This window comes from Ichthyophthirius multifiliis (genome assembly GCF_000220395.1).
Source record: "Ichthyophthirius multifiliis unplaced genomic scaffold scaff_1120509250372, whole genome shotgun sequence".
In the NCBI taxonomy this organism is placed as follows: domain Eukaryota; phylum Ciliophora; class Oligohymenophorea; order Hymenostomatida; genus Ichthyophthirius; species Ichthyophthirius multifiliis.
The window spans coordinates 19472-31798 of record NW_004086805.1 but is presented as its reverse complement, the minus strand read 5'-3'; the positions used below and the strand labels follow the sequence as shown (position 1 = coordinate 31798).

The window sequence follows — 12327 nt, the reverse complement described above, 5'->3', positions numbered from 1 at the left end:
AATATAAAATAATTATACTTTTTATGATTATTAAATTATTTATGAATTAAATTTATTATAATATATGTAATTTATTTTAAAAATGTTTATTTTATAAAAATTACTTTTATTTACATTCGCTTAATATAAGCGAACTTCTTATCTGATATATTTTTTTTATTTTATAAAATAATTTTGATATTAATATCATAAATATATAAAATTAAAGAAATAAACTTTATTTTCATTAATTTTAAATATTGAAAATATACAATGATAATTTTATAATAATTTTATTTTATGATTATGAATTTATAAATATATATATAACAACTATTATTATTTTTTGCATTTCTTTATATTTAAAATAGTACAAAGTATTATATATTTCCATATTTTAAAATCAGAATTTTCATCTTTTTATTTACATATAATTATATTTTTTTAGATATATTAACAATTTATTTAATAAAAGTAAATAATCTTTTTTTTAAAAAAAGAACAATATATTTTATTTTAATTTGTTTGAACAAATATACATTATAATTAATAAATCTTACTTAACTAAATAAATATAATTTACTTTTGTACTTATTTAATGCTTTAATATTATAAAAAAATGATTTATAATTTAGCTACAAATAAATTAATGATATTATATGAATATTTTATATTAAAAATGAAATATTGTTTATTATAATATTTAATATAATTTCTAATATTGTATTTTATTTACTTTTTTTTTTATAATTTTTATTCTTTTAAATATCAAAGCCAAAAAAAATTATCATTATTTCAAATAATTAAATATACTAAAATCTATTTTATTATAAAATTAAAAGAAAAATTTAAAAAATTATTATATTTTATTTTTATATTACATATAGCTTTTGTATTACGTATTTATTTTAGAAAATAATAGTCAAATATGAAATTAAAATAAATTATAAGATTAGTTAAAAATTAATTTTGACATTAGTTAAATTTATTATAATATAAAAAAATTAGAATTAATACAATAAAAAATATTTAATAATAGAAAAAAAATTATCTATAATTAAAAATATAAACAAAGATACAAATAAACATTTTTATTAATATAAAATCAGATATAAATAATATAAATTATTTTTTTTATTATGAAATTAAATATAAAATTATTATTTCTATAAAATTAAAAACAAAACATAATAATTTTGTTTGTAAATAAATTAAAATAAATTTAGTTTTATTAATTATACTATTTTTTTACAAGCAAATAAATTTTATTTATTGATACTAATTACTTTGATATTTTTATTAATAATATTTCCCTTTTTTTATTTTATGTTTAAAATAATGATACAAAAATTATTGTTTTTTTATATTTAAATAATATGATAATTTTTTTTTATAATTAAAAAAAATAAAATAAAAATTAAATAATATATTCATTTTTCATCTTATTAATAAAAGAATTTAAATTTTAATTATAAGTAAAATTAATTAATTTTCGATTTTTTTTCCAAAAAAAACGTTTTATTATGAGTTAAATTTCTCATATATTAATATTCACATTAACTTTTATTTATAATGTAATTAAGAATATAAAAATAAATTATATAAAAAATAAAAATGTATAAAAATATTTTAATAACTTTAATTTTTTCATTATTTTTAACTGAATTAAAAGCTACCCTTTGTCCTAATGGTACTGAAACTAATGTTGCTAATTAAAGGGATGATGGAGGAAATCCAACAAATTGTGTTAACTGTAGAGTTAATTTTTATTTTAATGGTGTTCCTGCTACTTTCAATCCTGGTGTTAGTTAATGCATGCCCTGCATCGATATTAAAACTGAAGATGCATAAGCCAATTCAGGTAGAATAGCTACATTAACCCTTTAATGTAAATCTGATTGCCCTGATGGTACTTAAACGGCCCTTGGAAATACTAATTATTTAGCATAAAGACAAGAATGTAGTTTTTGTTAAGCTAACCATTATTTCTATAGTGAAATTAATGTTTTCAGAGCAGGTGGTGACGGATGCGATGCTTGTCCAGTAAGAAAAACTTCAGGTGCTGAAGCAATTGCAGGTATTAACGCTTCATTAGCCTAATAATGTGACGTTACATGTCCTGATGGCACTGTAACTGCTACTGGATCAACTAGTTTTGTATAAGATAGAATAGAATGTGTTAATTGTAATGCTAACTTTTATAATAGTCTTATTACTTTTGTATCAGGTTTTAGTGAATGCACAGCTTGTTAAGTAAAAAGACTTAAGGTGCTAAACACAATAAAGCTGATTTAGCTAAAATAGATTTGTAATGCGAAATTAAATGCCCTGCTGGTACTGTACTTTTAAATGGAATAACAACTAATTTTAGTAATAATGTTTCTGAATGTGTTAAATGTGCTGCAAACTTTTATACTACAAAACAAAATGGTTGGGTAGCAGGTACTGATATATGTGTTCCTTGTTCTAATATTTTAACTTCTGGCGCTGAAGCAAATTTCCCTGCTACTGCTAATTAAGAAAAATAATGTAGAATAACTGGTGCTGCTAAAGTTTTCTCTTAATTTATATAATTTTCATTAATATTTATTTATTTATATTTTTTATGATAAGAAAAAAAAAAAATTTAAAAGATAATTTATATTTTATATAAAAATATATTTTTTTATAAATAATAAATAATATAAAAAAACATAAAAAACTCTTTAAAATTTATTATAAATATAATATTTAAAAAATTAATATGAAATAAATATTTTAAAAAGATATTTTACTATAAGTAATATTATTTATGTAAACAAATATAAAAATATTTATATATATATAATATATATATATATATATATATATTTATATATTTATATATATGTTTTTTAACAAAAAGCATATTTTAATAATTATATATTTATTTTAAATTTTTTAATTTATTTTATTTTAAATTTTTATATAGTTTTTTATTAAAAAATGTATATTTAAAGGTTAATTAAATATTTTTTTGTAAAATTAATATATATTTTTTTTTTATTAATTAATTAATAAATATATTCGAAGTTTTAAATAATATATTATTAATGTAAAATGTAATAATATTTATTAAATTAAATAGTTTTTTTATTTTATATACAAAAATTATTTGTTTTTTAATAATAATATTCATTAGTTTAAAAAGTAATATATTTATAAAATCTATATAATAAATTTCAATATATTTTATATATTTAATATAATAAATTTTTTTATTTATATAAAAAACTAAAATTATTTAAAAATTATTATACATTATTTTTTAATAAATATATTTTTTTTTTTTCCATCCAATATTAAAATATTATATAAATTTAAAAATAAATTATTAATTATTTTTATAATGTCTTATAAAAATTTATTAATTATATATTATAAAATTTTTATTAATTTATTTTTTCAAAAATCTTAATAATAAAGATTATTACTATTTCAATAATAATAAAAATAATTTTTTATAATGTTTTATAAAATTTTTTATAGATTATGTGATTGAATTATTGATATTAATTATATAAGAAAAAAAAATTATTAATATTAGCTAATATTGAAAATTAAATATATAATTTTTAAATGAAAATTTTAAATAATTTATCTATTTAATTATATTATATAATTTTATTAACAATTTATACTAATTATATTTCTTAGTATTTTTTTTCTTATTATCTTTTAATAAAATTTATTTAGTTAAAAATATATTAAATAGAATTATTTCTAATTAAGATATTTAATTCTCTAATAATATTTTTTTAATTAGAACTTTTATCCTATTAATTTTTTTTAATTAATATAAATACACAAATATTATTTTATTTATTTAAAGAAAACATAAATTAATGTATTAAATATATTCCAAATTTATTATTAATGTAATTATTAAAAATTTCAAGTAAAATAATAAAAAAAAAAAATTTTAATAAAATATATTTAACGATTGATTTTATAATTAATGAATGTTTTTAAAATATATTACTAGTTTATATATAAGAAAATATTAAATGAATATAATTTTATATTAGTTTTAGATAATTTCAATAAATTTTTCATTAAAATTTATATAATATTATATATAAAATAAATATATTAAAAATTCTTTTTATTATATATATAAATAATATTAAAAATTATAAAATATTTATCAAATATTATAATTTGTTATATAATTTAAAAAAATTTAATTTAATTAATTATTAATATATTTTTTAAATATTATATTCTTAATATAAAATATATTATTATAATTATATTATTTTTTAATATTTTTTATAATAAAATTATTTTTATTTAAGAATAAACCAATAAATTAAATAATAAAAATCAATTATTTTTTATAAATTAATAATAAAATATCAAAATTATTTTGTATTTCATTTTTAATTAGAAATAAAATAAATATTTATATTCTTATTATGAACTTATTTTACAATTATAAATATTATAAACTTTTAAAATTTTATTTGATTAGGATAGAGAGATATGAGTTTTCTTAAACTAAAAAAAAATTCTGAAAAATATATATAATTATATTGTATATATTTTATAATTAATAATTTTACTATAATTATAAGAAGAGATGAAAAACTATTATATATTTTGTAATATATATAAATACTTTTAATTTTTTTAAATGAAAAATATTATTATATGATATGTGAGATATTATTTAATTTAATAAAATTTGATAAAATATAAATTTTATGTAAATATTATTATATTTAATAAAAAAGAGAAATAATATTTTTAAAATATGAAAATAAATTTAATTTATATATATTTAATAAAAAAAAAATGTTTTTTATAAATCTAAAAAAAAAATAAATAAATATTAAATGAAATGAAATGAATATATAATTAAATATAAATACATATATAAATATATAAATATAAATATATAAAATATATATATATATATTTATATATATTAATTATTATATATAAATTTTACTTAATCATTTTTTTTATTTATTTTTTTTAATTATTTTTTATATACATAATTAAAAATCAAAATATTTTTTATGAAACCCGATCATTATTTTGATTTAGTTTTTTCTTTTAAAAATAAAGTATAATAAAAAAATTATTAATACTATCAAATAATATTTATCTATATATTATATATCTAAATAATCTATTTTTTTTATTTTTAAATAGTTTTTATTTGAAATTATTAATAGATAAATAAAAAAAAAATTAATTTTAAAATTATATTTATTTTATTAATATATTTTGATCTAATTTTTTAGATTAACAAAAATTATATTTAATTTATAAATAATATTTCATAAATATTTTTTACATTTTATTTAATTTTATAATTTATTTAAAAATAAAATAATATAAATATTAAAGATATAAAGATATGTTAATTTTATATTTCAAAAATTATAAAAAATATGCAAATCTTTAAATAATTATATAAATTTTCATAAAAATAAGTGTATATTAATTTTCGTGATTAAAATAAAAAATATATATACTTTTTACAATATTTAATTTTTTATAAAATAATAAGATAAAAGATAAAATTTCTTAATTTTATAATTTAAATAATAAAAAAAATAATTTATGATTTATCAATAAATATTTATTTACACGAAAATAATAAAATAGACATATAAAAAATAAGTAATGACTTATAAAGATCATATTTAAATATAATCCTATAATAAAATGAAATAGATATTAAATTTTAATAAAATAACATAAAATAAAATAAAAGGAATAACATACTAAATATATGATTAATAAATTATAAAAAATATAATTTATGATTTTAAATATAAAATAATTATGCTTTTTATTATTATTAAAGTATTGATAAATTAAATCAATTTTAATATATGTAATTAATTTAAAAATGCTTATTTTATAAAGCTTACTTTTATTTACATCCGTTTAAAATAAGCGAACTTCTCATTAGATATATCTTTTTTATTTTATAAAATAATTTTGATATTAATATTATAAATATTTAATATTAATAAACAAAATTATAGAAATAAACCTTATTTTTATATAAATTTTAAATATTAGTGAATACAATGACAATTTTATAAAGATTTTATTTTATGATTATCAAGTTATAAATATATATATAAAAACTATTTTTTATTTTTTGCATTTAATTATATTTAAAATATTACTAATTAGTATATATTTTCATATTTAATGATTAATTAAAGACATAAAAATAATTTTAAGTTTAAATCTGAAATATTATTATTTTATTTACATATTATTATATTTTTTTTAGACATATTAACAATACAATTTATTTAATAAAAGTAAATAACATTTTTATTTAAAAAAAAACAATATATTTTATTTTAATTGTTTGAACAAAGTGTATATATATTATAATTAATAAAATTTACTTATTCTAATAAGTCTAACTAACTTTTATACTTATTTAATGCTTTAATAGTATAAAAAATATCTGTATAAACAAATAATTTAAAATTTAGCTAAATAAATTAATTATATTATATTAATTTTTTATTTTAAAAATAAAATATTATTTTTTATTTTATTTAATTTAATTTCTTATATTTTATTTTATTTATTTTAAAAAATTATTTTATAATTTTTATTCTTTTTAATATATAAGTCTTAAAAAAATAATTTCATAATTTTATAATATAAATGATATATATATATAATTAGAATATTAAAAGAAAATAATAAATATTAATTATATATTTATTTTGGAAATTAATAGAAAATATAATGCAAAAAATAAATCATAATTTTAGGCCCAAATTAATTTTTTGTTGTTGTTGTGAAAGTCAATAATAATATAATATTTAGTAAATAAATTATTATGAAGTAAAATTACAATCAATACATTAAAAATAATTTATAATAATAAAAAAAAATCTATTTTTTAAATTAAATAATAAAAAAGAAATTATTTTAGGTTTTATTTTTAATTATAAAATAAATATAAAAATTCTAAATAAATATTTTTTTATATAAAAAATTATATTTAATAAATTAATGTTAATTTTATATGTTTAAAATTAACATATAATTATATATTTCAATTATTAGAGTATTAATATAATAATTTCTTTTATTAAAAATAAAATTAATTACGTAATAATAATTGACATATTTTTTTATAAACAAATTTATGTGATTTATTTAAAGTAAAGTTTTAGATTTTCAAATTAATTATATTTCCATTATTTATTTATTATATCTTTAAAATAATGATACATAAATTATTTTTTTTATTAATTTTAGCAATAAATATGTATTTTTTTTAAAATAAAAAATATAAAATTAATTAAAAACTTAATAATTTATTAATGTGTATCTTATTATTGAAAATAAAACCATTTAGATATAAATTATAAACAAACAAATTTTCATTTTAATTTTTTTACAAATATTATTTTTAATGTGCTAGATTTTATATTATTAATGTTTATATTAATTTAATTTTATAATGTTTTAAAAATAAAAACTATACAATAAATAAAAATTAATAAAAAAATTTTAATAACTTTGATTATTTCATTATTTTTCAATGAATTAAAAGCTGCAGACTGTCCTTATGGTACTGAAACTGATATTGCTGGTTAAAGAGATGATCGAGGGAATATAGTAAATTGTGTTAATTGTAGAGCTAATTATTATTTTAATGGTGCTCCTGCCAATTTCAATCCTGGTGTTAGTTAATGCGGAAGATGTACATATTCTAAAACTGTAGGTGCTTAAGCCAATCCAGGTCGTATAGCTACATTAGCCCTTTAATGTGATGATAATTGTCCTGCTGGTACTTAGACTGCCCTTGGAAAAACAAAATATGTAGCATAAAGATAAGAATGTAGTTTTTGTAAAGCTAACTATTATTTCCAAAGTGATATTTTTGGTTTCTCAGAAGGTGATAGTGAATGCAATGTTTATCCAGTAAAAAAAGCTTCTGGTTCTTAAGCAACTGCAGGCATTAATGCTTCAATAGTCAAATAATGTGACGTTGCTTGTCCTGCTGGCACTGCAACCGCTTATGGAGCAACCAGTTATGTATAAAATAAAAATGAATGTACTTATTGTGATGCTAACTTTTATTATAAATATACTAATTTTAATCCAGGTTATAGTACATGCTCAGCTTGTCCAGTAAAAAAGACTTTAGATGCTAAACACACTAAAGGTGATATTGCCAAAATAGATGTATAATGTGATGTTGCATGTCCTGTCGGTACTGTACTTTTAATGGAATAACAACTAATTTTTTTAAAAAAGCATCTGAATGTGTTAAATGTGCTGCTAACTTTTATACTACAAAACAAAATGGTTGGGTAGCAGGTACTGATATATGTATTCCTTGTTCTAATATTTTAACTTCAGGTGCTGAAGCAAATTTCCCTTCTTTTGCTTCTAAGGCTGCTTAATGCAAAGTTGTTTATTCATAATTTTTACAATTTTCATTATTATTTATTTGTTTATATTTTTTGTTATGAATAAAATAATAAATAAATAATTTTAGTTTTAATATAGATTATGTTTTTATAAATTATTAATAATTTCATATATAAAAATATATTTTTTATATAAATATGAAAAAATATAAAAACTATATAAACTTGTTTTAATTTATTTTATTTATAATATTATAAAGAATTTATTTGAAATATGTAATTATTATATTATAATATTTATATTTATTTTATATAAAGACTAATAATGTAAATTTAAGAAAAATGAAGTTTTATTTTTAATTTCATATTTATTATTTTTATAAAGATTTTAATAAATTTTATTTTAAAGTTCTATTCCAAAATTTATTATTATTATATATTGAAGCATATATAATTTTAAACAATTTAATTTATTATAATTTAAATTAATAATTTTATTAATTAAGAAAAAATGTATTTTATTGGTATAAAAAAATATTGTATTATATATAGTATTTTTATATAAATTATATTATAATTATTTGTTTTAATTATTGATTAAAAATTTATAATTACTAAAATTTATTATAAAAATTGTAAAAAAAAATATTTAAAATATTGTTTTTTTTATAAATTTAATTAATAATATATACAAATAAATATTTATCCAGACCAAAATAATCATATAGAAATTATAAAAATAAGAAAAGAAATTAAGAAATTATATTACAAATTAGGTTTTAATAATATAACATAAAATAAGAGGAACAATATACTAAACATATAATTAAAAATTAAAGCAAATTAAAACAAGTATAATTTACGATTTTAAATTTTAAATTATTATGTTTTTCGATTTATAATATTATAGATGAATTAAAAATATTATAAAGCATTTAATATTATTTCCGAAAATTTATATTTAATAAAATGCACTTTTATTTATAACTCTATGATATAATCAACTCCTCAACAGATAAATATTTTATATTTTTAACAATAATTTTTAGATAATATTATTATTATAAATATTAAAAATTTATAAATGTTATTTAAATATAATTTTAAAAAATAAACCTTTTTTTGATTAATATTTTAAAAATTAAAGAATAAAATGACATTTTTTGTTAATAATTCTATTTTATAATTATTAAGTTATAAATAGAAAACAATTATTTATTATTTTTACATTTTTTGAATTTAGAATTAGTACGTTGTAAGTTTATCCTCAAAATTAATAATTAAATAAAGACATATAATTATTTATAAGTTAAAATCGTAATTTAAATGTTTTCGAAAAACATATAATTATATGTTTTTAGGTTTATTAAATTCTTAATTAATAAAAGTATATAGTATTATTAAAAAAAAAAAAAATATTTTATTTTAATTGGTATAAATTAAGAAATAAATGTACAATACTATTATACTTATTTAATGATTTAATAAATTAAAAATAATTAAATATTTAGTATATGATATATTAAATTAAATTAAATTAAATTAAATTAATTAAATTAAATTAAATTAAATTAAATTAAATTAAATTATATTATAATAATATTTAATTTATTTTTAAATTATTTTTTTCTGATTTTATTAAAATAAATTACCAATATTTATACTTTATTTATATTAATTTTTTTTTTTTTTTTTGTGATTTTAAATTAAAAGAAAATAATAAAAAATTATTACATATATTTAAGATTATGTTGAATAATTTAGATTTTATATTTTGTATTTATTTTTTGAAAATAACAGAAATGCATGAATTAAAAATCAATAATAATATAATCGCAAAGATATTTGCAGAATTGTGAATATAATTAATAAAAAATAATTAAATATTATAAAAAAAATCAATTAATAATATAAGAAGAAACATTTAAATCTAAATGCTTAAAAAATATTTAATAAAAATAATATTCTATAATATTAAATTATATAATTAATTGAAAACTATTTCTTTAAAAATAAATATTTTTATTAATAAATTTCATATTTAAATATAAAGTTTATTTATATAAGTAATAAAAATAAAAAAAAATTAATAATTTGTTATATTAATAAGGATATAAGATATTTTTATAAGCCTATAAATAATATATATTAAAATTAATTATTTAGATTTTTTAATAAATAATATTTATATATTTTTATATTATATATGATTTTTATATTTTATTTATTATAATAATATTAATGACATAATATCTAATAAATTATCTGATAAGTATTTATTTTAAAAAAAATATATATTAATATAATTATAAATATAAATTTAAATATAAATACAAATAAAATAAAAAGAAATAATAAATTTTATAATTTATTTTTAATATATAAGTATTTAAAATTAATTCTTTTATTTAATAATTATAAATAAAATTTATTTTATTTTATTTATTTTTAAAAATAATATTAATTTTTTTGAAATTTCGCCAATATTAATAATCATTTTAACTTTAGTTTATAATATAATTATAAAATTAAAAACTATACAAAAGATAAAAATGAATAAAAATATTTTAATAACTGTGATTATTTCTTTATTTTTCAATGAATTAAAAGCTGCAAACTGTCCTTATGGTACTGAAACTGATATTGCTGGTTAAAGAAATGATCGAGGGAATATAGCAAATTGTGTTAACTGTAGAGCTAATTATTATTTTAATGGTTCTTCTGCCGATTTCATTCCTGGTGTTAGTTAATGCGGAAGATGTACATATTCTAAAACTGTAGGTGCTTAAGCCAATCCAGGTCGTATAGCTACATTAGCCCTTTAATGTGATGATAATTGTCCTGATGGTACTTAGACTGCCCTTGGAAAAACAAAATATGTAGCATAAAAATAAGAATGTAGTTTTTGTAAAGCTAACTATTATTATGAAACTACTAAAGATTTTGTTTTCTTATTAGGTTTTAGCAGATGTGACGTTTGCCCAGTAAAAAAAGCTTCTGGTTCATAAGCAACTGCAGGCACTAATGCTTCAATAGTTAAATAATGTGACGTTGCTTGTCCTGCTGGCACTGCAACCGCTTATGGAGCAACCAGTTATGTATAAAATAAAAATGAATGTACTTATTGTGATGCTAACTTTTATTATAAATATACTAATTTTAATCCAGGTTATAGTACATGCTCAGCTTGTCCAATAAAAAAGACTTTAGATGCTAAACACACTTAAGGTGATAATGCTAAAATAGATGTATAATGTGATGTTGCATGTCCTGTCGGTACTGTAACTTTTAATGGAAAAACAACAAATTTTGAAAATGATAAATCCGAATGTGTTAAATGTGCTGCTAATTTTTATACTAGAAAGTAAAATGGTTGGATAGCAGGTACTGATATATGTATTCCGTGTCCTAATATTTTGATTTCAGGCGCATAAGCAAATTACCCTATGTTTGCTTCCCAGGCTAAATAATGCAAAGTTGTTTTTTCATAATTTTTATCATTTTCATTATTATTTATTTGTTTATATTTTATATTATGAATTAAATAATATATATTATTTATTTTCATTTATAAAGTATTTTTAATTTATTAATAATTTCTTAAATAAAATTATATTTTCTATGTAAATATTTAATAACATAAAAATTTTATAAACTTTTTTTAATTTATTTTATTAATGATATTTAAAACAATTAATTTGAGATCTGTTATAATACATAAAATATATATTTAAGATATAGAAGTTAATTTTTTAATTTCAGTTATATTTATTTCATAAATATTTTAATTAATTTTATTTTAAGTCATTTTTAAATTTTTATTACTCATAATAATTAAATGTAATCAGATTTTTAGTCAATAAGAATTTAATTAATAAAACAAATTTATTATTATTTTGATTATAAAATTATTAATTTTGAAAAATAAAATTCACTAAATAAATAAAAAGACAAT

At 13.7% G+C, this 12327-nt stretch overlaps 2 protein-coding genes and 1 pseudogene across 2 annotated transcripts, besides 24 other annotated features; all 3 read left to right on the top strand. All coding sequences in view use genetic code 6, as the record gives it.

Moving 5' to 3' along the window:
• Positions 1 to 443: 443 nt before the first annotated feature.
• Positions 444 to 500: a microsatellite.
• A 1063-nt stretch (positions 501 to 1563) lies between these two features.
• Positions 1564 to 1606: a microsatellite.
• Positions 1594 to 2588, top strand: IMG5_069260 (immobilization antigen isoform, putative; the record flags this gene model as incomplete). The annotated part of the gene is made up of 2 exons (XM_004036782.1): positions 1594 to 2164; positions 2248 to 2588. 2 exons carry the CDS (start codon positions 1594 to 1596, stop codon positions 2586 to 2588), a joined length of 912 nt encoding a protein of 303 aa, XP_004036830.1.
• Positions 2589 to 2683: 95 nt separating this feature from the next.
• Positions 2684 to 2743: a microsatellite.
• Positions 2744 to 2788: 45 nt separating this feature from the next.
• Positions 2789 to 2847: a microsatellite.
• Positions 2848 to 2873: 26 nt separating this feature from the next.
• Positions 2874 to 2923: a microsatellite.
• Positions 2877 to 2933: a microsatellite.
• A 216-nt stretch (positions 2934 to 3149) lies between these two features.
• Positions 3150 to 3213: a microsatellite.
• A 124-nt stretch (positions 3214 to 3337) lies between these two features.
• Positions 3338 to 3392: a microsatellite.
• Positions 3361 to 3408: a microsatellite.
• An 824-nt stretch (positions 3409 to 4232) lies between these two features.
• Positions 4233 to 4288: a microsatellite.
• Positions 4289 to 4843: 555 nt separating this feature from the next.
• Positions 4844 to 4901: a microsatellite.
• Positions 4850 to 4943: a microsatellite.
• An 8-nt stretch (positions 4944 to 4951) lies between these two features.
• Positions 4952 to 4990: a microsatellite.
• Positions 4991 to 5296: 306 nt separating this feature from the next.
• Positions 5297 to 5330: a microsatellite.
• Positions 5331 to 6266: 936 nt separating this feature from the next.
• Positions 6267 to 6333: a microsatellite.
• Positions 6334 to 6479: 146 nt separating this feature from the next.
• Positions 6480 to 6535: a microsatellite.
• An 882-nt stretch (positions 6536 to 7417) lies between these two features.
• Positions 7418 to 7456: a microsatellite.
• Positions 7457 to 7537: 81 nt separating this feature from the next.
• IMG5_069250 lies at positions 7538 to 8263 on the top strand (annotated as a pseudogene).
• A 1627-nt stretch (positions 8264 to 9890) lies between these two features.
• Positions 9891 to 9995: a microsatellite.
• Positions 9894 to 9966: a microsatellite.
• Positions 9996 to 10233: 238 nt separating the features above from the next.
• Positions 10234 to 10286: a microsatellite.
• Positions 10287 to 10520: 234 nt separating this feature from the next.
• Positions 10521 to 10570: a microsatellite.
• Positions 10540 to 10612: a microsatellite.
• Positions 10554 to 10593: a microsatellite.
• A 54-nt stretch (positions 10613 to 10666) lies between the features above and the next one.
• Positions 10667 to 10716: a microsatellite.
• Positions 10717 to 10924: 208 nt separating this feature from the next.
• On the top strand, positions 10925 to 11911 carry IMG5_069240 (immobilization antigen isoform, putative; the record flags this gene model as incomplete). Its single annotated transcript, XM_004036781.1, has 1 exon — positions 10925 to 11911. The coding sequence occupies one exon, from the start codon at positions 10925 to 10927 to the stop codon at positions 11909 to 11911; it is 987 nt and encodes a 328-aa protein (XP_004036829.1).
• Between the last annotated feature and the right edge of the window lie 416 nt (positions 11912 to 12327).